Below are 23,001 nucleotides of genomic sequence, written 5' to 3' on the forward strand. Positions count from 1 at the left end.
AATAGATATACAGACACATGCACTGAGAAAAAAATGTATGTAGCCTACTTAAAATCGTATGTTACATTTGTAAATTGTTGGAATGATACAGATTGGCACAAAGTGTTTTATAAATGTGACACTAGCTGTTTTGAAGCTGAAAATGGTAATGAATATGTGCAAACATAGAAAAATATCACATGTAAATAATTGATGGTTGGTATGACGATATTTTGAGGTTGTTGCAAATACAATTACAAATAATATTATATGAAGTATGAATATGTGTGTTACGAATCTTATTAATAAGAATATTGTGAATATTTGGTTCCAGTACAGATTAATAATAAACGAACTATACCCGATATAAGAATGTAATGTGTTTGTGCAGTTTACTGTGTGAATAAGTTGACGCACTCCAAATAAAAGATTGTTGATATATCGGCTTGAGCTAACATAAATTATGTAGTTTTTAGACCTAACGTGTTTTATAATACTTTCTGCACGTACTTTCCACACGAAGCAATATAGGCGGTTAGGATCTCACATACAAATGGATGTATACAACATATAGCTGGCGAAGGTAACATACATATATATATATATGTAATATAAGGAAGACTGTTAGATATCAGACATGCTGCAACGGCATGATGTAACATCTAAGGCCAGTGCCTATATTACATACGGATGACGTATGATTTGTACTGATTTCTGTAGTTAGCAAGGGGATTCCGTATATTTGTACAATATACCGCTGTCCGGAGAACGGACTTTTGTCAGTGGGGGCATACCATTTTATTATTATTAAAAATGATGGTATGTCAGTCGAAATGGTTACGAATCGTTTGAGTTAGAGCAGGGCGCAAAATTTCCATTGGCGACTAGAAACTTAGAGCTGGAGACCAGTGTTCAGTAGCAATGGTTTCTGCCTGAACTCACAGGGCTGTTCAGTTTCTGTTTCGCACGAAAGTAATTGTCACTGAGTCAAATAATTGTCAATCAATGGCCACTCAGTTAAGAACTTTGATCTGAAAACTTCCATCGGCAACTGGTACTTTAGTACACGGAGAGAGCGTTACACGAACGCGAAGTCTTAAGGTAAGATATTATTTAACATGTATGGGAATTGTCTAATTCAAAATTGATTATCCTGAATCTAATTGTCTAGTGCCCTGATGTAATCTCTTTTTTTGATCAAACCAAAGACCATGCGTGGAGGGAAGGACCTCTAATAATTTGTACGTGAGATATACTGACGATCATCATTTTTGAATTGGCGAGTGCGTCTGACTTTGAAATTTTGTGCACTAACTTAGACGAGAAATAGTGGTTGTACTTTGTAGAATATAAGAACATTCAAACTCGTAGATGGCATAACACATATGATTACAAATCCAAACATTTTAATACATTCTAATAATAAATAGCAAACATCTCAATACGCACAGCAACTAATCCTAATATTAGTCACACTAGTAGATGTCATCAGTGGCGTATTTAGGATTTTGTTTTGTGTAGAATGCACAACATGTGAATAAGCACTTACATTTTTCCTTTTGGATGCCGACAAATTTTAATGAAATTCGTTCTGCTTCTTTTAATGCTTGTGAAATGACACTTCCACACAGAGAAAATCCGTTCTCCGGACAGCGTTATATTGTACAAATATACGGTATCCTCTTGCTTACTATAGAAATCAGTACGGAGCATACGTTATCCGTGTGCTACATAGGCACTGCCCTTAGATGTTACATCATGGCGTTGCAGAATGTCTGACATCTATATCACATACATATACTTATGTTACCTTTGTCGGCTATATGTTATATACGTCCATTTGTATGTGAGATCCTGGCCGCCTACATTGTTTCATACGGAAAGTACGTACAGATGGAGCACTTATACAGAAAGTATTATAAAACATGCGTTTTCAGTTATACGTCTGCTGTACGTTAAGTCCAAAAACTACAGGAATTACGCATGTAACCTATCTTTTTGAGTACGCCACTTACATTTTTTTTCTCAGTGCAGGTATGAGGTACGAAAGCATTGAGTAAGAGTGGGCAGAAATAACTGAAAAGGTAAGATAATTTCTAAATTATCAAGAAGGAAATGCGTAGGGGGTATGAAATTCGATAGCGGCACATTTTAGAAAAATTAGTAATCTATGGTTTAAAACTAAATATACATTCCGCAATAAAGAAAAGAAATGTAGGTCATTTAAAGGAAAAGGCGAAATTTGAGTGAAATAATCAAAGAATAAAACAGTTATGAGCAATAGAAAGATATTAATATTATTACACTATCTTTTATTAAACAATATATATTTTTTTTGTTCTTACATAATTTTTCACAACAAATTTAATAATTTCACATTTTTTTAAACAGCTCATTATGAACAGTATATGATTAGGGCCCATATTAAGATACATACTTTTTTAGTTTTGGTGTTACTGATGACGACCGACTTGAATCACAGCGGTCGAAAGGGTGAAAAAAAGAGAAACGAAAGAAAGTAATAACTAAGAAAAAGAAACTAAAAAGTAGAATAAATGGAAGAAAGGAGAAAAGAACGCAATTCTTACATGGAATGAAATTTGACAAATACAGTATTATTTCTGAACAAAGAGCATAAGAAAATGGAAAGTCGATGAAATTCTTAGAGATGGTAAGAAGGATTATTGTTTGTACGTGGGATGACAAAAACTAACGGACTTATTTCGGAGGAGGGGTGATTTTTCCGATTGCCTTCTAAATACGCCTCTGAAAGTCACTATTTGCGCTATTAATTGCAAGCCTGATGCTAATAGATGTCGCCACATACGCCTATTTTGCTTGTACATGGATAAAGAAATCCTTACTTAATTGCATAAATATGGTCATGAGTTTATGAGATTGGTGGGCAAACTCAAATAAATAAAAAGTTATACGTAATTCTATACAGTTTGACCTGGATAACTCGAATTTTCTTACATTCTCTTTAACTCTCCATAATACTCAATCTTAAAATAACCTCTATAAGTCGAACGTCTATAAATTACAACGGATACTGAATCAAGGAGTCTAACCTCTCCTGTGTTAGTTAATGTGCTAGCGAGGACCAAGTGTTGTAATACGCATTTGTGAGCACAGCACACATACGACACTCAGAGGGTTGACGGAAGTTTTCACTTTCGGAGGGCACCTTGTCTTTTGAACCTCATTTCATCACCTCTTTCATTTTCATCTTCATTTGGGCTACGGCCCTCGGCTGTATCATTACGATGGAAGACTCTGGCAATATCAATGGACAAATGAATCTTGGCAGTCACTCGGGCTTACCAGCTATATCTCCTATTCCCAGTACTTCATTATCACAACCTGCACATACCGGTTAATCCAGTCGCACTCGTACCAGACACTTTTCTTGGGGTCATGAACCAATTAGTGTATCGCGAGATAGGCATCCATCTAACGAATCTACGCAATCCGCGAAACGCTTCAGGTCTCGATCACCAGTAGCATCAATGGACATCGAAGTCGATCAACAACAACATACAGGTGCATCGTCACGCCACTCTCTTTCATTACATTCTTACTGATTTTGATGCTAAGTACACAAACCCTAAAATGATTTTTCTGCAAATCGTAAAGTATGTTCCTCGAGTACGTGACACCCTAGTTCAAATCGTCAAAACCAAAAATGGCCATATCTTGAAGTCTAAAGATCGCAGTTCGAAATAAAGCTTCTTACGAAATTTTTGGCAAGAACGCTAAGCTTACCAAACTCACCGATAAGCGACCGAAACAGCAGCCACCTCCTAGAAAGCCACCTTACCTGTCGGTTGTCATTAAGGGTGTCTCCCCCGATTTAACTGATGAATAAATTCAAGAGGAATTAACACAAGAGGGGATTTCAGTTGATAAGTGTATTCGTATTCGCAATAATAATGGACCAACATATATGGTACGAATTCTATCGCAACGGCAAGATTCTATTGACTATCTTCTGAGATTTGGTGCTCCCATATATAAGAAAATTCATCGCGTCGAACCATCTAGAACGCAGGGTCCACTACCAATTCGTTGCGAAAAGTGTCAGTTATATAATGATCACACTACGGCCAATTGTCGTAATCAACCTAAATGTGGTTACTGCTCTGGGCTTCATGACACTAAAACCTGCCCCAACTTAAAAGGACCACCAAAATGCAATACATGTGGCAGTGGGCTTCACCCTACATATAGTTATCAGTGTAAGGGTAAACCAGCACCCACACCTGAGCATCCGGAACTAACTGTCCCATTAAAAACAGCCGACAAAACCACACCACCTACACAATCAATATTACCTCCGCTAACTGTCGAAGACCTCATACGCTACGTTAGCCTGGTGCTACAAAACATCTTTCCTTTCCAGCGAGCTCTTATTATTCAACACATCATTTCTGCTGCTAAATCAACTTTTAACATTAATCTTCATGCAACTTACTCTAATAATTATGTGCATTTTCACATTGCAACCCTGGAAACCGCTGTTTAAAACCATCTGCACAGTCTTCTTCATAATGGGGATTTCTTTTCTTTTTGTTAATATTCGATCTTTTTGTCAACATAAACTATAACTAGAAGCTTTATTACTAGAAGAACAAATTAATGTTTTTGCTCTAAACGAAACCGCCTTAAAACCGAGTATGTTTGCTCGTATTCCTGGATATGAACTAAAGCGCTGCGACTTCCAAGATGAAGCTCTACGGGCTCAAGGAGGAGTAGCATTAGGATATTTTCCTAAGTATCCAGCTCGAGCAAATACTCCACATGCTTTGGCTAATCTCCCGGAGTACCTACTATTCTGCATATACTTTCCATCAATCATTATCAATTTCAGTACAATCTGTCAGACCACGTCAACTTATACCATTAGAATATTTCCGATACATAGCCAACAATTTTCGAAATATTATAATCATGGCGGACATTAATGTCCATAGTCGAACTAATCGCGAAAAATCAGAATTTCAGGAGTACTTAACTAACGATCTTCAGCTCCATCTTCATGTTTTGCCTGCACACACCAAACCTATCAGTCAAACTACACCGGATGTCGTCATTACCTCTATGAATCTCCTTGACGATTGTCACCTTGCAGTACTCGATTCTATTGGCAGTGATCACCATCCAGTTAAATTAACATTCACTCGGGGACAACCCCCACGCCCTGTACATGCACCTCGTCCAGTTCCGAGGTATGATAAAGCGAATTGGCCTCATTTCCGGGAAGATCTAGAGCACTCTATTTCTAGTATAAAGTCTCCAACTACTGAACCTGAACTTGCTTCCTGTCTTTCTACTATTACTACAGCAATTCAAACCAGTGCCCATCAGCACATTCCGACACAGCAAATACAGCCTCATAAACCGGCCCTACCACCGTCATATCTTACGCTCATCCAGAAAGCCCGACAACATCTTCGGGAATATTATCGAACCTAAAATGAGGCATGTCTTCGGCAGCATCGCCAATGGCAACGAGCTGTTCATAGCTACCTTGTTGCATATAAACGCCTCAATTGGATCAAAACATGTAACACCTTATCCGAGGAAGCGCATCCATCTCGCTACTGGAAGCGATTTAATCAACTGACTGGCAAGAACACCACAATAACCTATCCGTTAGTTGCAGATGGCATTCCTCTGTTCTCCGACGAAGAAAAAGCAAATGCCTTTGCTCCACAGCTCGAGACTGTTTTTACACCAACAGCGGCCTCTAAACGCTCTGAACGAAAAGATCTCTTTTGCATTCCCGCTTTACAACCTTCAACAAATCATGTCATTGATCCTGAGCATCCACTCACTGCACCCATTACTATAGATGAACTCCATACTGCATTAAAGAGGAAGAAGAACACAGCGCCTGGGATTGACAATATCTCTTATCGACACATAAAAGAAGCTCCATACTCATTTCTGCTCATCCTGGCAACAATATATACTTTCATTCTTCAAACTGGTTTCTATCCTCCTGACTGGAAAGTATCAAAAGTTTGCATGTTTCGTAAACCAAATAAGCCTGTACATTCTGTTTCTTCATACAGACCAATTCAACTCACCTCTGTATTCAGCAAGCTCTTGGAAAAAATTATCGTCTGCCGACTTCATAAATACCTTGAAACTACTAGTCTCCTACCTATTCATCAAGCAGGATTTCGGCCTAGATTCTCCATCCATGATCAACTCCTACGTCTCAACACCTGAATTACAAATCAGTTTAACAAAGGCTTTCCTTCCTGCCTCATACTAATGGACTTGGAGAAGGCTTTCGATAAAGTTTGGCACTATGGTCTAATTAAAAAATTGCAGTCATTTAAACTTCCTATCTGCTATTTAAGGTTAATCTACTCTTTCATTACAAATCGGATTGCGTATGTCGCAGTTGGTAATACACTCTCTTGGCCTATATTTCCACTTACTGGAGTTCCACAAGGATCTGCACTCAGCACATTATTATATATTCCATACGCTTCTGACATTCCTTCAGTACCACGTAATGTTTTCACTTTCCAATATGCAGACGATACAGCTTTTCTTCCACTTGGCAGCACTGTCCATAATATTAGCCGTGCTCTACAAACAACTCTCGATAACTTCATCAAGTGGTACCAGAGATGGCATTTAACTATCAACAATGACAAAACGCAAGCACTGGTCTTCCTACCACCTACCAGACGTTCCAGAGTCTACCGAAATCCGACACTCTTGCGAGTAACTATCGATGGGTATCTTGTACGCCCTACCAACACTGCTACTTACTTGGGTGTCGTCTTCGATTCAAAACTGACTTGGAATGCACACTTGCAAAAACTGCGAGCCAAGGCTACTATTAGATTAAATCTTTTACGTCGTCTTACAGGCACATCTTGGGGCCTCAAACCCGATGTCCTACTCCATACTTATAAGATGTTTCTCAGACCTATTCTCACTTTCGGATATACGGCCTGGTGCAATGCTTCTACTTCCTTCTATGAAAAACTTTGCATGTTGGAGCCTCATCCTATTCGACTCGCTCATCGAATTAAACTTCCGTATCCTACGTGGTTCACGTATGAATATATCGACTTTCCGAAGATCACAGACCATATTGCACAAATTCGAAATCGGTACATTACATCTCGAATCGAAACGGGCCATCCACTATTCCTGGATATTCTTCGAACTGATGCTCTCACTGATGCCGCATTTCGTTACAAGCATACCCCATTGAATATACTCATTTCCTTATATGTCCGCCATACAAACCTCACAGTAGCAGAACGCGACACTTATGCCATTTATGTCATTCATGCTCATATTCCTCATGTTTTTCCATCTTAACACAGAGATCCTCACAACTAACAAGGGCTTCCCCCTGTTATCATTAGTCCCGAGTCGCCCCGGGACAGAAGATTTAACCTGCATCTGTCTGACTAATTTCTATCTGTTTGTGATGTGACAGCACTTCATCTCATCTTTCATTTTCATTATCGTCCATTTTCACACAAGCACTATCTCACATTATATTGGTATTCTTGCACATTTGCACCTATTTTCTTCTCAATTATATTTCGCTATTCACGTGATAACCTGTACTTATCATTTTCTTACCTTATTTAATTTATTTATCCTTCATTGTATATTCACATATGGTATTTTCATTGTACTAACTTCTTTTGTGTACCTTATCATAAAAATATAAATGAAAATAAATAGTGTTAAAAAATGATGCTACAACCTTTTCAAAACTGATGCCCAAATACCGACGTTAATAACAAACTTCACTTAGCCCATCCCATTCTTTTCATAACTACATTTGTATAGCAAATCACATGCCACAGAGAGGGCGTAACCCTCTGAGAGGCAGGAGAAGTCTATAATTTTCCAGTAACATATTGCATTGATAAAAGTCAATATTCCTATTCTCCTTTCAAAAAAAATTACAACGTCGATAAGTTGAATTTTAAGTGTTTCATGATCATATTTAAAATCTCGGTCACACAAACTTTTGAATCCGAATTTCTATAAGTTCAAGTTTATGTCTATAAGTCGAATTGTTGTTACCTCGTTAACTCAAACGTAATTGTCATGGTTGCTAATGTGTATTACAATTGTGTTTTATTCGTGTCGTGAAAGCCTCCGTCGAAAATTGCTTATGTGTAGCATTTTATTTTTACTATTTTAGTACATCTTATTTAATTTAAGGAACTTACATAACTTCGACTTCTAGAGGTTCAACGAATAGAACTTCGAGCTATAGAAGTAATATAGTCATTTTTAATAAGGAACGCGGAACCTCGGTATCTTCAATTTTTGGTGTGGTCACCTTGATAACTGGAACACTTGATTATTGGAAATATTCGATAACTCGAACTTTTGTCTAGTCCATTTACCTTCGGGTTATCGATGTCCCATTGCATTAAATAATGTGTATGCATCTCACCAGATTTTCGAGTAAAAAGAAGTCACCTAGAGCCACAAAATTTAGTGCACAGATAAATATTCACTAAATCTAATCGCAAACAAAGTTGTTTATCCGACTTTTGAATTTCGACAAAAGATTGGACGCGGTCAAAATGTGTAAATAAAACGAGAGGATAAATATCTGGGACGACGGATATTAGTAGTTGTGGATTAGAGGTTAGTTGTCCTTTTCTATATGAGACGTAAACCTACAGCTTAATGAGAAATCCGAACCACATGAACTGCCGTCAGGACTCGAACCACATGAACTGCTGTCAGGACTCGAACCACATGAACTAGGTTTCCCACGCTATAGGGTTACCCTAATCTTATACCCAGAAGAAGCTTCCGACTCATATGAATTTCGAATGTATAGATTTAGAAATTGCTTAGATGAATAGTGATACTCTCAATGCAGTTTAAATCCAATTTTAGCCTCCATGGTTATGGGGACGGTCAAAAAATAAGTTGTTCAAAATTATTCTATTTCTATCGAATCCATAGTTTTCGAGATCGCTAAGTTGTTTGGTCTTGATGTCATTTAAGCCTAATTTTAGGCAACAACAGACACGTCAGCTCTCCCGGAAATTATGTTGTTCGCCGTTTATTTATTTAACTCATATTATCAAGGTAACAGCAAAAGCGTTGTTCTTTGTCATTTATTTATTTAACTCATATTATCAAGGTCGCAGCAAAAGCGTTGTTCTTTGTCATTTACTTATTTAACTCATATTATCAAGGCAACAGCAGAAGCATTGTTCTTTGTTATTTATTTATTTAACTCATATTAGCAAGGCAACAGGAAAAGCGTTGTTCTTTCTCATTTATTTACTTAACTTATATTACCAAGGCAACAGCAAAAGCGTTGTTCTTTGTTATTTATTTATTTAACTCATATTATCGAGGCAATAGCAAAAGCGTTGTTCTTTGTCATTTATTTATTTAACTCATAGTGTCAAGGCAATAGCAAGGGCGATGCTTTTTTAAAATATTTTTTCCACTGACATCTCCAGAGATAACGCCAAAGTCGTTGCTCTTCCTTCTTAATTTATTTTACTGGTTTCTTTGAGCTTTACTTTGTGTGTGTGTGTCGGAAAGCATAATGAGTGAAAAATTGTGTTCACAGAATAAAGTGAAAAGAGACTTCGCCCTATTTCTAATGCTGAAACTTTTTTTTTTTCATGTTTACAATGAGACTTCAGACACAAATGCTTTTCCAAGGTTAAGTCTATTGTCATCCCGTTTCTCAGTGATTATTCCTCAATGGTATGTCCAATAAGAACATACTACACCTTATGACATTCAACGTGAACTCTTGAATCGACATGTCAAATTTGGTTAGGAACTTTTTCAGGCATCTCGGAGGTGTACCCGGAAAACCAAAGCCTAATTCGAGTAAAGAGTAACTTCGCTTGCTACGCTCGATTTGCTTTGAAAATTTATGTTCTCAGAACAAAACGAAAAGGTCTTTATCCTATTTCTGATGCTGAAAATTCTATTTTTTATTGTTTACAATGTGAATTCATGCGATAAAAATGCTTTCCCAATGTTAAGTCTTTGGGCATCCCGTTTTTCGGTGATTATTCCTCAATTGTAAGTCCGATGCGACACATGCGACCCCTTATGGCATTCAATGAGCTCTCTCAAATGACAATATCAAATTTGTTTAAGAACGGTTCAGCATCTAGGACTATCCGGACAAATGAACATCTCAACGAAGTAAACAGGAGCTTCTCTCCAATTATTAATATATTTGTTAATTATTAATAAGATTCCACATACAGGAGTAAACTCAATTAAGAATCAAATATAGAAAAGAAATTAAGGGAGAAGGTGCGTGTGGGTTCACATATAAACTTATTTTCCCAGCATTCGTTTGATAAGTCTGATGGAAAAATCCTCGAAGATTCTCAAAATTCCCATTCTTGAGACTCGAACTCGAAACTTTAAGATTGGAAACTTAAAACCCTGTGCTTCATCTAAGCATGTAGATAAAGTGCAAAAATAAAGGAAAATCTGTTGACTCCTGAAAGTGACTTAGATTGCTCATGAGAAAGAACTATAATAACTAAACCATAAAATCAGCCATATATTGCCAGAAAACGTTTATATTTCTGTAATAAATCGTCAAAAAATAATTATTAATTATTATTTTAATGTTAACTTTAACTTAATGTAACATTCTCACAAAAAGAAGAGAGTTATAATCTGGTAAATTAAAAACAAACTGTAAAACAAAGGAATCAATGTAATATTATGTGTAATGTAATTGTACGCTAACTGTGCTTTTATGGTTGTATGTATGTGAATTGTGCATGTGTGTGTATATATGTGAATGTATGATAAATTACAACAGGAATTAGCCGAAAGGAAAGGGAATTATTATTTCTCATGAATTACAGTCTTAATAATAATAAAAGATGTTCCCCTTCTCTTCGCGTCGAAGTCCTCTCCAAAACAGATGTTGGATGAGATCTGTGTCGGGAAAAATCACACAGCGCTGCAACCCACGAAGTAAATACGACTCTTTCCAGAGGAGTTCTTATGTATAGCATGGTATAGCACACACTCTTACTTTCGTTCTTTTACCTGCTCTTTGTATATTTTGCTCTCTCTTTCTCTCTCTCTCTCTCTCTCTCTCTCTCTCTCTCACACACACACACACACATACGATCGTTCGTAGAGCAAAATACTCTCACTTAGATTTGTACAGCGTCTACATGTGTTGTTGTGAATTGCGTGAGTCTTCTTAAAGCCCACGCCCTTTCATGAAAGGACCTTGACCATAGTTCCCTGTATCTCACAAGAAAAAAGCTTAAAATGAGGCTGTAATGTAATGACTTATCCAGTTTGTTTTCACTATAGCTTGTGTGTTGTGCTGTGTTCTAGAAACTTGTGCAAAAACATGAGATCTCTGCAGGTGCGTCTTTTTTTTTCACATGATGGATATGTAATGTGCTTTTGTCTTTACAGTCAAAATGGAAAAGATTTTTTCTTCTATGGTACTTGAACCCTTTAATCAAAGAAAACATTGTTTTATGCATACGATTAAGAGGAATTCGTGATAACATATTTAATTTTAAAGTATTTAGTAGTTCTTCCGTTACAACTTATATCCTTTTTTATCAGATATGATCAAAATTGAAAAGTCAAAATTAAATTTCTTTGAATTTGATTAGCGTGTTAAGTCTAATTGGTTCTGATAGAAGTAGTATCATATAAAAGTAATTTATTCGAATTGAAATCTCTAAATCAATTAAGTCGATGCCGAGGATAGGGACTTCTTCAAGTCTATCTCTCCATTATAAAAGTTACTCTTCGGGAAAATCAGTGCTTTTTAAGTATGCATACGATTTTTTTTTTAAATCCTGTGTACCACACATGATTTGAAGCACGAATTTGGATTTTGGTACGAATATAGATTTTGTTGCTGTTCCAACATGTGAAACAACCGAAGAACTTCTCGAATTGAAACATAATGAACTGTGGTTTAGAAATGAAATGAAATCTGAAGTTTAATGTCCCACGGTTATGCCGGTTAGGCTAAAGAAGACGGTGATGATAAGAAATGAGTGAAATGGTGAAATGAAGAAAGTGGGAGGAAACGGGAGAACCCCGAGAAAACCCACGAGCACGGTGTTTGTCCACCATAAAGTCCACTCGGCACGAGCTCTGGTTTAGAAAGCTAGAAATACCAGTGTTAAAAGCGTGTAGCAATCAAAATGTCCGAATTGTGTTCCATCTATCAGTTTATACCTCTTCGTAGGCTCTAGCGTTAGGGAGCTCACAAATATTCAGACAAGTAATCAGTGTCAATACTAGTATCTGTAGGGGCCGCGGTGGCTCAGTGGTAGAGCGTTCACCTCTGGTGTATGGGGTCCCGGGTTCAAACCCTGCTCCCGCCAAGTGAACTTTGTGGTGGACAAACACCGTGTGCGTGGGTTTTCTCGGGGTTCTCCCGTTTCCTACCACTTTCTTCATTCCACCATTTCATTCATTTCTCATAATCACCGCCTCCTTTAGCCTAACCGGCATAACCGTGGGACGTAAAACTCAAAGATTTCATTTCATTTCATTTTCTAGTATCTATAAATATGAGAAATATTGCGCGATTTCTTTATTCGTTGGGGATCACGGTGAATCAGTGGTAGAGCGCTTACCTCCGATGCATAGGGTCTGTGGTTCGATTCGTATCCAAGTAAATTTGCAATAGACAATATCGTGTTTGTGGTTTTTCTCGGGTACTTGTTTCCTCTCATAATTCTCATTTCAATCACTTACTTTCCGTAATCATCTGTCTCCCTTAGTCAAATGGGCATTATCTTAAGACGCTAAACTGAAAGCCTTTTAATTTTATTCTTTGAATAGTTTGAAACTCTTTAGACTTTCAACTCATATTGTGGTTGTGTAACCCTTTCGTTTATACCATGATTAAACTTAGGCAAAATCTCATCTAATTTTATCATTAACATATGAAAGAGATGTTTACATAGATTTAGAACATGCAATTCATAAATGCTATTTCGTCTTCGCAGACTATAACTGCTTCGAAGCTACAGTCTGGAGTTCGTTGTAAAAAGTACCTTTTTTTTTTTTTTTCAAAAGTCGATAAATAGGAAATGTTCATAAAAATAAGTTATCCATTGCAAAGGAACTATATCAGCAAACTGTAAGAGCTGATTCCTTACATCAAAATAACAGAAAAGTTCATATGGACCTATGGCGAAAAGTGAATAGTTTCAGAGCTAGAAGTGTATAGTTTCAGACTGTCCAAAATCGCTAAAAACCCAAATTTTAAGAGGCCCTATTTCGAATTCCAGAAACTGTGTATGGTGGTCCTCATCAGCTTAAAGGAAGCCACGCATACACAATTCAAAAGTGTATATTTCGTCAATTTTCAATAGTGTACAGGGTATTCCCTACAGGTTGTAATTCTCAGATATGCTGTTCAAAAAATACAAGAAAACTGTATCTTCTTATTCCCATTGAAATAGTATGAACAGAATTATGCGAGACATAATTGCATAGTTCAGTTCACGAAAAATATACAGGGTGTTAATGAACTATACCGACAAACTGTAAGAGGTGATTCCTTACATCAAAATAAGAGAAAACGTTCATATGGACCTGTGGGCAAAAGTGCATAGTTTCAGAGCTAGGGCTGCCCAAAATCTCGAAAAAGCCAAATTTCAAGAGGCCCTATTTCGAATTCGAGAAACTATGGATGGTTGTACTTATCAGCATAAAGGAAGTCACACATACTCAATGGAAAAATGCATATTTCATGAATGTTCAATGGGTGTACAAAGTAATCTATGCAGGGTAAAATTCCCAGACATGCCATCAACCGAGTTTTGAGATATGTTCTGATTTTATGATTGGTCCAAAGTAGGCAAACGATAAGCCTTGATAGCAGTGAACATGGAATCCTTCGGCGCGATGTCGAAAGTATTAAGAATCATCAGCAGCACGGTGTCTCGTAATCGGGAAAACGCATGCTGCAATCTTTTCTTGCACGCTTACCGTGACGAAATACATCGCATCATACGTTATTCCGAACACAAAAGAATAAGGAGCTGCCAGTACCTAACACTTCCGACTTCCCTCCGAAGCATTGGATGTCCATTGTTGTGAAGGCTTACCTCCTTCCTACTTTAGACCCTCCTTGAAATCAGAGTATATCTAAAAACTCTATTTTTTGAACAAACTTATACATTATCAGATAGACTTAGCAATATTATGAAAAAATCTATTATTTTCCGGACAGGAAAATACGATAGTGACATTTCACGAATCATCGCAATCTATGAATGTATTTGGTATATCGCCTATTAGTAGAATGTACGTACACTATGTATAGTATTAATCAAATAAGACGTCCAGGAAAAGATATACCTGATGTAACCCTTTGAGCATTTTATTTAGAAAATAGTAGAAAAATCACAAATTGTATCTGTGTATGTATCGACTGATTATTACATTCACTAGGTACAAACTTGTTATTTTCTATATTCAATAAATAAGCAAGTAAATTATAGTTAAAGAGACTAGCGGAAACTTGACGAATTTTTCTAAAATACAGTTATTGTAATTTTTAGCTGAAAATCCAAATGGTATCATGATGCAATACCAGGTTGTTCCTTTCTTAGAGCAGGGGCTTCATTTCCATTCTCTACTTCTTTTCGATTTGGTCATAGTGATATAGCTTTCTAACGTCTTACGTTTATGCACCGGGGCTAAAGGAGACAGTGTTGGTAAGATTGGTATACAGTAGATTACCTAAAACTCGGTACTCGATAACCCGGCAGTCCGAATAACTCGAACACACCCTGGCAGGAAGAAAGAATCCGCGTGCAGACCCGTAGAAGTATTTTTCTGAGGTCTCTTTTATCAGGTAAATTCCTGCCCAGTATTCATTCATTAATTTTCATTGTCGTGTATACTAAAGGCTCTATGACTCCATAAAGCACGTATTTTTAATTTGTTTAAGGATATTTGGGCAGTTTATTCTCTGTTGTATTCTCAAGTAACCAATACACACAAATGCAGCACTATATTTTCTGAGGAAACACTCGTACTTATTTTTTTTTAACTTTCTTTCTAATAACTCGGCATTTTTTACAAACTCGGCCACCCTTCGGTTGACATTAGGCCAAGTTTTCGCGGCTTTACTCTAATGGCAGAATGATGACCGTAAAAGGAAACGGGAGAACCTCGCACACGATATTTATCCACCGCAAAGTCCACTTGGCGGACATTGGTGTTTCGAGAGAACAGAGAAAAATATATATTGAAGAATGTAGGATATCTGACTCTTCAGTGCTTATTACAAAACACTAGCTAATTATGGTACTGTCAAGTTCCTGGATGGAGATTGGCATATTGAGGATTTTAAGTTTAGTGTATAGGAACAGTTAAAGTTGAAGTTTTTCCTTTAAGATGATTCCAGGCACTGACATTAGAACGTCACTCAAATTAATGCGAAATGCAATCTAAGTATATACAGTAAAAGTTAGTGTGTTAAGAGGAGAAAGAAAGATAAAATAAAACATGCATTTGTATTATACTGTAGATTTCTGTTTGGCCAGATATTCTTTAACTCAATTTTGTTACAAAATATGTGAATATATTTCATGCTGTAAACGTCACTAACAAATAGCGGCGCACTTGCCGGTAAATGTCGATCGTCGGTATAGCTACGCGTCGAAGTATTGCTGCTAGTGTGCCACTGGCGGCAAGGTTTCGTCTAGTCGAAACAGATGTCTAGAGTCAGGGTGTTTAAGTTGTCACCGCGTAGCAGCGAGGACATCATTTTCGTTCAGGCTCCATCGACTCATCGCGGAGAATCTCGAAGGGACTAACATGAACTATAGCCAGTCATGCATATGCAGTTATTATATTATTTTTTTCTAGACGAATTGTTAGTAAAGTGAGCTCCGAAGATAAAGAGTAACCTATGCCTCTACATCATGAAGATAAAAAATCTTGAGATGAGTGCGTGTAATTGTATGAATTTAGATGGCAACTGTCGCCGGGAGAACTATAAAATAAAGTAAATAGACGCGCGTCATTGTGTTATGAAATTGCATGGTGAATGCGTTTTTTTTTTTTTTTTTTTTTTTACTCCAAATTGTTATTGTTGAATATACTCAGTTATAGGAGCACTCTGACTGGCCAAAAAGCACCTAAACTATTTATCCCTCTACAATGGAGGTTGTTTTCATCGCTACTGTGACTAAGTCAGAAAAGCACGCGCCTAGTAATCTAAAGGTAGGTGGCTCGCGCCTACCCCAGGTTACTGTGCTTTAGTGATTTTTTAAGACTGACCTTAATGTAAACAAATCACGCATACAGGCGATTTAACATATTTTGAGGGAGTAATTTTGTGGTTCATTGGCGTTTCGTCGCGTCTCCACCGTTTGTGGGCCGCTGGTGGTATAATATTCAAAATAGAAATGAAGCCACCGCGAATCGTCATTGCAGGGCCACCAATTTTTGGCGAAATGTTGCTAGTTGCCCATCGGTGCTAGTTACCGACGCTTACGGCATGGGGTAATTAGATAAAATAGGATAAAAGTTACGTGTAAGGCAACTAAAAATTAAATATGTGCTATAGATGAAAGTAGTTGGTAAAATTAAGAAATATTTATGGTTGTTTTAAAATTACATATTTTAAAAAAAATATTATTCCGTTCTTTGTGAGCTTTTACCTTCTAACCTTTTAAATAAATTAATGAATTTACAAACATTCTATATATAGAATTTTAGTAAGTGCTCTCGAGCTATCAGCCAGGTGAAGATATTGCCATCCGACGTTTCAAATGCAGACATTGCACTCATTCATCATCTTCAATGTCAGCATTCGAAACGTCAGATGTCAATAATTTCACCTGGCTGATATCCCGAGAACATTTAGTAAAATCGCGATATGTGGAAGTTGCTAAAGTACAATTTGAGTAAAGTACATGAAGTAATGGTTGTTGTGGATATTCGATTCTCAATAAGAAATACTGGAAAATTAAAATGAAAGTGAACTAAAATCTCTAGCTTAACGATATACGATTATCCTCTTCGGGCTAAGTATAATTTATGGATTTGAGTAAATATCAAAAGAATTGATAGAATGAAAATGGTGGAAAACTGGAAAACTCCGATAAAAATTTACGGATAAGTTGAATGTAGCATTCCACAAACTCACATGGCTTGTGATTGAACTAGGAAAAATTTTCACCTGCGGTGAGCGCTCTACAATTTTCTTTATTTCAGTTTTTTTTAGGTTACTCTTTTTTAATATTTCTTATACTTTACAACACTACCAGACTGAACAAGGACATAAAGACAAACATATCGAGGACAATAAGGACCTTTTCAGTATGGTTTGAACGCACAATGAATGAGTTTTACCTCACGATGATCAACCTAACTCCTCAAACAGATCGATTACCATACACCAGATACCACTAAGCTATTGTGTCCGCAGAGGGAAATTCAAGGTGGTGAATTCATTTAGTGCAGAAATCATGGATATATTTAAAGAAAAGGGAAGTGAGAAGAAATATTTTGAAGTGAAGAGGGAGGGAAATGTCTTATTAAACGCTTGTAGGGACAAGGGTTTAGAAGTAAACGCAGAGAAAACTAAATACATAGAAGTTCGTATGAATCGTAATACTTCAAATTATGGATGCGTTAAAATATCAAATAATACTTTCGGCAAAGTAAATGCTTTCGAATATGTAGGATCAATATTAACAGCCCAAAACCATATTCACAAAGAAATTAAATGTCAACTAAAAGCAGGGAATTCATACTATTATTTAGTTCAAAACGTTTTGTCGTCGTGAATTCAAGGAATTTGAAACTTAAAATAAATAAACGATAATCATGTCTATTGTGTTCTTTGGATACGAAACATTTCACTTGCTGTAAATGAAGAATGTACATTGAAAGGACTTTAAAAGCAAGATCCTGAAATGAATATTCGGACCCAAGAAGAACGGGAATGGGAAATAACGGAAACTTCATAACGAGGAACTGCATAATTTATGTTGTTTACCAAACATTGCTAGGGCCATCAAGTCTAGGAAGTTCATGTAGGCAAGTAATGTAGCCAGAATGGAAGAAAGTAGGAACATTTTCAAGGTTTAAACTGGAAGTCCAATAGGAAAACGACCATTAGGAAGACCCAGATGGGAGGACAATATTAAGATGTATCTTACAGAAATGGGAGTACAAACGTAGAGTTTGGATCCAGTCGGTTAAGAATATAAATCAATGTGGAGAGCTTTTGTGAACGCGACGTGTCATAGAATTAGTTAGTTAGTTAGAGGAAAGAAAATAAGTTTATAATATTATTCTGCCAGAAATGATCCATTCGACGATTATGTTGCTAGTTTTATCTTTTCTGTTCTTTTATATCTGTGTTTAGACCATATTTGTAATGTTCTTTTTCAATTGGAGTTTAGTGATACTCTCATGAAATAACACGCACTCCATTTACAGAGTTTTGCAAATAAGTTCATTTTTAAGGTTTGATGTTGAAAATTAAATGAAATGATTTTTTTTTTTAATTTTACGTTGAACGGTTATGTCGTGTAGGCTAACGGAGACAGTGATGATGAGAACGAATGAAATGGGGAACTAATTTTATTATTATTATTGTATTACTAATTATGGTACTATTGTATTGCATGGTCAAGAGGGAGACAAGGCAGGAGCCTTATCTCCATGTAAAATAAGACTAAATAAAAATTAATAAAAATAAAAGAGTGGCAGGAAACAGAAGAACCTAAAAGAAAACTCATGCACACGATGTTTGTCTACCGTTAAACCCACTTGGATTGAGCAGAAATCGAACTATGAATCCCATGCGCCAGAGGGAACACTGTAGCACTGAAGGTTTAATCTTGAATAATAATAATAATACGGTACTTACTTTCCAATATGATTTTGGTTATCTATAACTAGTGAAATTTTCCTCTGAAACTTGTTTAAGTGTAACTTTCATTGCTTAAAACATAAATACACGATTTCTATAAAATGTAATTTTAGGAAATATTTACTTTTATAACAATAACAAAAAATCATTATTGTCGATGTAGATGCATATCGTGAATCAATTGGGAAGCTAAAATAATGAACTTCCGTCTTTAAAGCAATAAATGTCGTTGATCAGAAACGATGTGTTTACTATTATCCAAGTAACAAGTTACCTAGCCAACCAAACTAGGAAATATAATGCAAGGAATTTAATTTTTCTTTTCTTAATTTATGTTGAATCTCATTTCTTGACATTGAAGCACTCAATAGCTAGTACTTAAAGGATTAAAGCTTTTCTCCTTCTGTGTTTATTCTCTCTATGTTTATATTCTTAATCAGGTCTAGAGTACGTATTTTGACTTATAATAGCTTCAGTTTTATGCTGAATTGTAGTTAATCTTGGTTCTCTCTGTTTTAAATCAAACAGATGTGTTCAGATATTTCAAAATGTAAGTGAAACCACAGGTAGCCAATCCAAAGTATGCGTGCAACCAGCGACATTCCAATTTTTCATGGGTAGTATGCACTAAGTCTGAAACGGACGACAAAATCTGACACAGTAAATGAAACTACATTTAGTTTTAGATTCTTAACGTATTTTTTTTTTCAATAAATGAAATTACAGTGTGAAAAGAGTTTGGAAATGCATCCAGGGCTGTACATATTAAAAGTGAAACACTGGGAGATGACCACGTTGAGTTAAGTTGATCTTTTAAATCAAACTTCCAAATTTCATTTCACTTCCTAAACGTTTGACATGCATTAATAATTAATAATTCATTGTATGCATAGCGCAAAGGAAGGAAGTCAATCCCTCTGCGTAATATAAGAACATACTACATCGCTTCTACATTGCCGTGAGACGTTGAAGTAAAAGATTTCGTGTTATTTCTTTCACATTACAGTCGTAATGTAAGCACAAAGTGTATTTTGGTTTAGTTTTATGTTCATGTATATGCCAATAGATTTAATTTGAACTTTTGCCAAAACCAAAAGTTAACATATTTTAAATGGAACTACAAAATTCTTTCATTCCTGCCCATCGCCTAAATAGATGTTATCTCATCTGGGAAACTGAAAAGCCTGTAAATGGCCATAATAATAATAATAATAATTATAATAATAATAATAATAATAATAATAATAATAATAATAATAATAATAATAATAATAATAATTTATAAGGGTTTAATTTTCTATATCAAGATGACTAGTTGTTCCCAGCAAGCCTTAGACTCATCTGAAAATTATTTGCACGTGAGTGACATCTCTGGGCATCAGGTAGGAGGCAAAACAACTAGCGGTAACTATTACGCTGACTATGAGCTATTGGGATTTAGCATGACTAGCAGATGGAATTTCCTTGTGTTTATAATAAAGATTTTTAAAAAACCTAATATTTATTCGCCTAAATGTTATGCAACCCTTAACTCATAAATATCTTGAAGTTTGTAAAGTAACGTTATTCACAGATTGATAGTTTTTGTTTCATAATAAGGAGAGTACATATTTATCTGCTCAAGAATTTGCGACAATTATCTTGTAGCAAACCACAATCATACTGTTTTACAATATTACGTTTCTCTTTCCCTATGAAATAAATTGAAGAAGCATGTACCTGATACAACACAATTAAATGCAAAAACAAAACAATGATATAATTTTAAATAATACCTGAAATAATTTTGCATTGAGCATTCTGAAGTTGTAATCAACAAAAGACGTGATGGCCGGCAATCCGAGTTCTTCGTAGGACATGAATATTTTACCTTTTACCGTATCACTTCTTACTAATTTAGCTTGAGCACAATGTAGAACGTGTAACTTGTAAAATAAATAAATAAAAGTAATCTGAAGTAAGATAATAAATGATTTTGCATCCGTGTTTCAAGTCTATTCTGGGAAAGGACAGGGTTCAGAGCAGAGAAGAGAGAGAGAGAGATCAGGGACTGAGAAAAGGGGACACTAAAGATATTTGTCTTTTCTTTATTATTATCCTTACAATGAATGTGACAATGAATAGCAGCAGCAAGAACTTAAATCTAAGACATGCTAAAAGTTGTTAATGATGGGTGACTCAAAGTAGTCACGACTTATTCTATCAATAAAATGATATTATACGTAAAGTTATATGAGTTGGAATTTTATTTAATTCAAAAGGTGGATGTTTACTGAAGAATCAACATCAGTATTTCTAGAGCAGGTAAATTTTTGATTTCTTGGAGGCAAGGGTGCCGATTTCTCTGTAAATTTGGGGGGCCCATTCAGATGCAGACGGCATATATATGAGGGTTTTAAGACAAATTGTATTCAAATTATGCCAAATAATGTATATTCACAAATACAATGAGGGGACTCACATGATCTTTGGGGTGCCCGGGGCCCCCTGGTCCCCCAGGAGCGGCAACCTTGCTTGGAGGAAAAGTGATCATTTGCATTGAAATGCTTGGACATAGTGAATTCACACGTTGAATTTCACATATATAATTATTAAACAAAGTCGTTAGATAGAATTAACTCTACTTGTCTTCTGTCTTCGCATACCACTAGTTTACCCGGTAGGAATTACTGTAATTAATTAACAAATTTTAGACAATAGCGTCATTTCGTTCAAACCGAGTAACTTATTATTTGCAGGAATGCATTTCAAAACTAGTAAGCGAGGTGACTTCACTCCAGTAGCTCCAGGATTTTACATCCTGCTTAAGATTCATGTTAAAATGAGCAGAGAAAGGTTTTTCTTGTACAACACAGACGCTTTCATTTATTTTAATAATAATAATATTAATAATAATAATAATAATAATAATAATAATAATAATAATAATAATAATAATAATAATAATAATGATAATAATTTATTTATTTATTATGAGAAATTGCGACCACAGCCGAAGCCATAATGGTCATATATACAATTATATACAATGGAATATTACAGGAAAAAATACAACAAAACAAAAAAAAATTAAAATACATGAAATCATGACAATCAAGAAAAGCAAAGGAAAAAGCATTAACACAGGTTTAATTCAAACTAAATTACAAAATAAAATTACAAACATATCCTCATTTCAATAAAGATTCAATCAAGTAAGATGTATTACTAAAAATTTACATAAGTAGATTATGAAATTATGAACAAATTATGAACAAATTAAAAAAAAAATTAAAACACATAAACAAATATACACCATATGGGTAAAAAAAAGAAAATTCAATAGACAATATACAAAAAAGGGTTAAATTAGGTATTTTAATTAAACATAACAATCCAAAAACTGTTTTCTAAGCGCCAAAAAATTGGAATCAAAAAAATCAATTTTGAGTGACTTTTTGTTTATGTTGTCAACACAAATAAATAATGGCGAACCAACTAAATTACTATTACACAATATAGGACGGTAAAGCCTAGATTTATACAAGGGAACTTTAATAAACAAATATTCAATTAAGTTCAGTTTCGCATGTATTATATCATGAATAAATTTAATTTGCCTTAAATTACGACGAACTTCGAGAGCAAGTAAATCCAATCTAGCGAGAATCACCCTATTGGGCAGATCATATAGTTTAAATTTATATTTTAACCAGGCCAGGAAGGAAATCTGGACTGACTCCAAAACTTGAGTAATACTAATGAGGTTACGGTTCCAAATCAAGCTAGCAAATTCCAAGTGGGAACGTACATAATAATAATAATAATAATAATAATAATAATAATAATAATAATAATAATTATTATTATTATTATTATTATTGTTATTATTATTATTATTATTATTAGGGGCCACAGTAGCTCAGTAGTGGAGCTCTTACCTGTGGTGTCTTGCCTCTGGTTCGAACCCCCGACCAAGTAAGTTTGTGGTAAACAACATCGTGACCGTGGGTTTTCTCGGGGTATTCCTGTTTTCTCCAACATTCTCATTCCACCAATTCTTCCATCATCGTTCACTTGCCTTAATCATCTGTCTCCTTTAGCCTGACGGGAATAATTGTGTTACGTTAAGG

At 35.6% G+C, this 23,001-nt stretch overlaps 1 protein-coding gene across 1 annotated transcript in view; it reads left to right on the forward strand.

Annotated features, from left to right (window-relative positions):
- The first annotated feature begins 11,314 nt into the window (after positions 1-11,314).
- Positions 11,315-23,001, forward strand: part of LOC145660630 (uncharacterized) — a 47,911-nt gene continuing 36,224 nt past the window's right edge. Inside the window, exon 1 of the mRNA XM_081725911.1 lies at positions 11,315-11,374. Coding sequence (XP_081582037.1) covers positions 11,360-11,374 — 15 coding nt within the window. The 5' untranslated portion in view covers positions 11,315-11,359. The remainder of the gene's footprint in view (positions 11,375-23,001) is intronic.

The sequence above is a fragment of the Thermobia domestica genome, chromosome 9 (assembly GCF_964235325.1).
Source record: "Thermobia domestica chromosome 9, izTheDome1.hap1.1, whole genome shotgun sequence".
Taxonomy (NCBI): Eukaryota; Metazoa; Arthropoda; class Insecta; order Zygentoma; family Lepismatidae; genus Thermobia; species Thermobia domestica.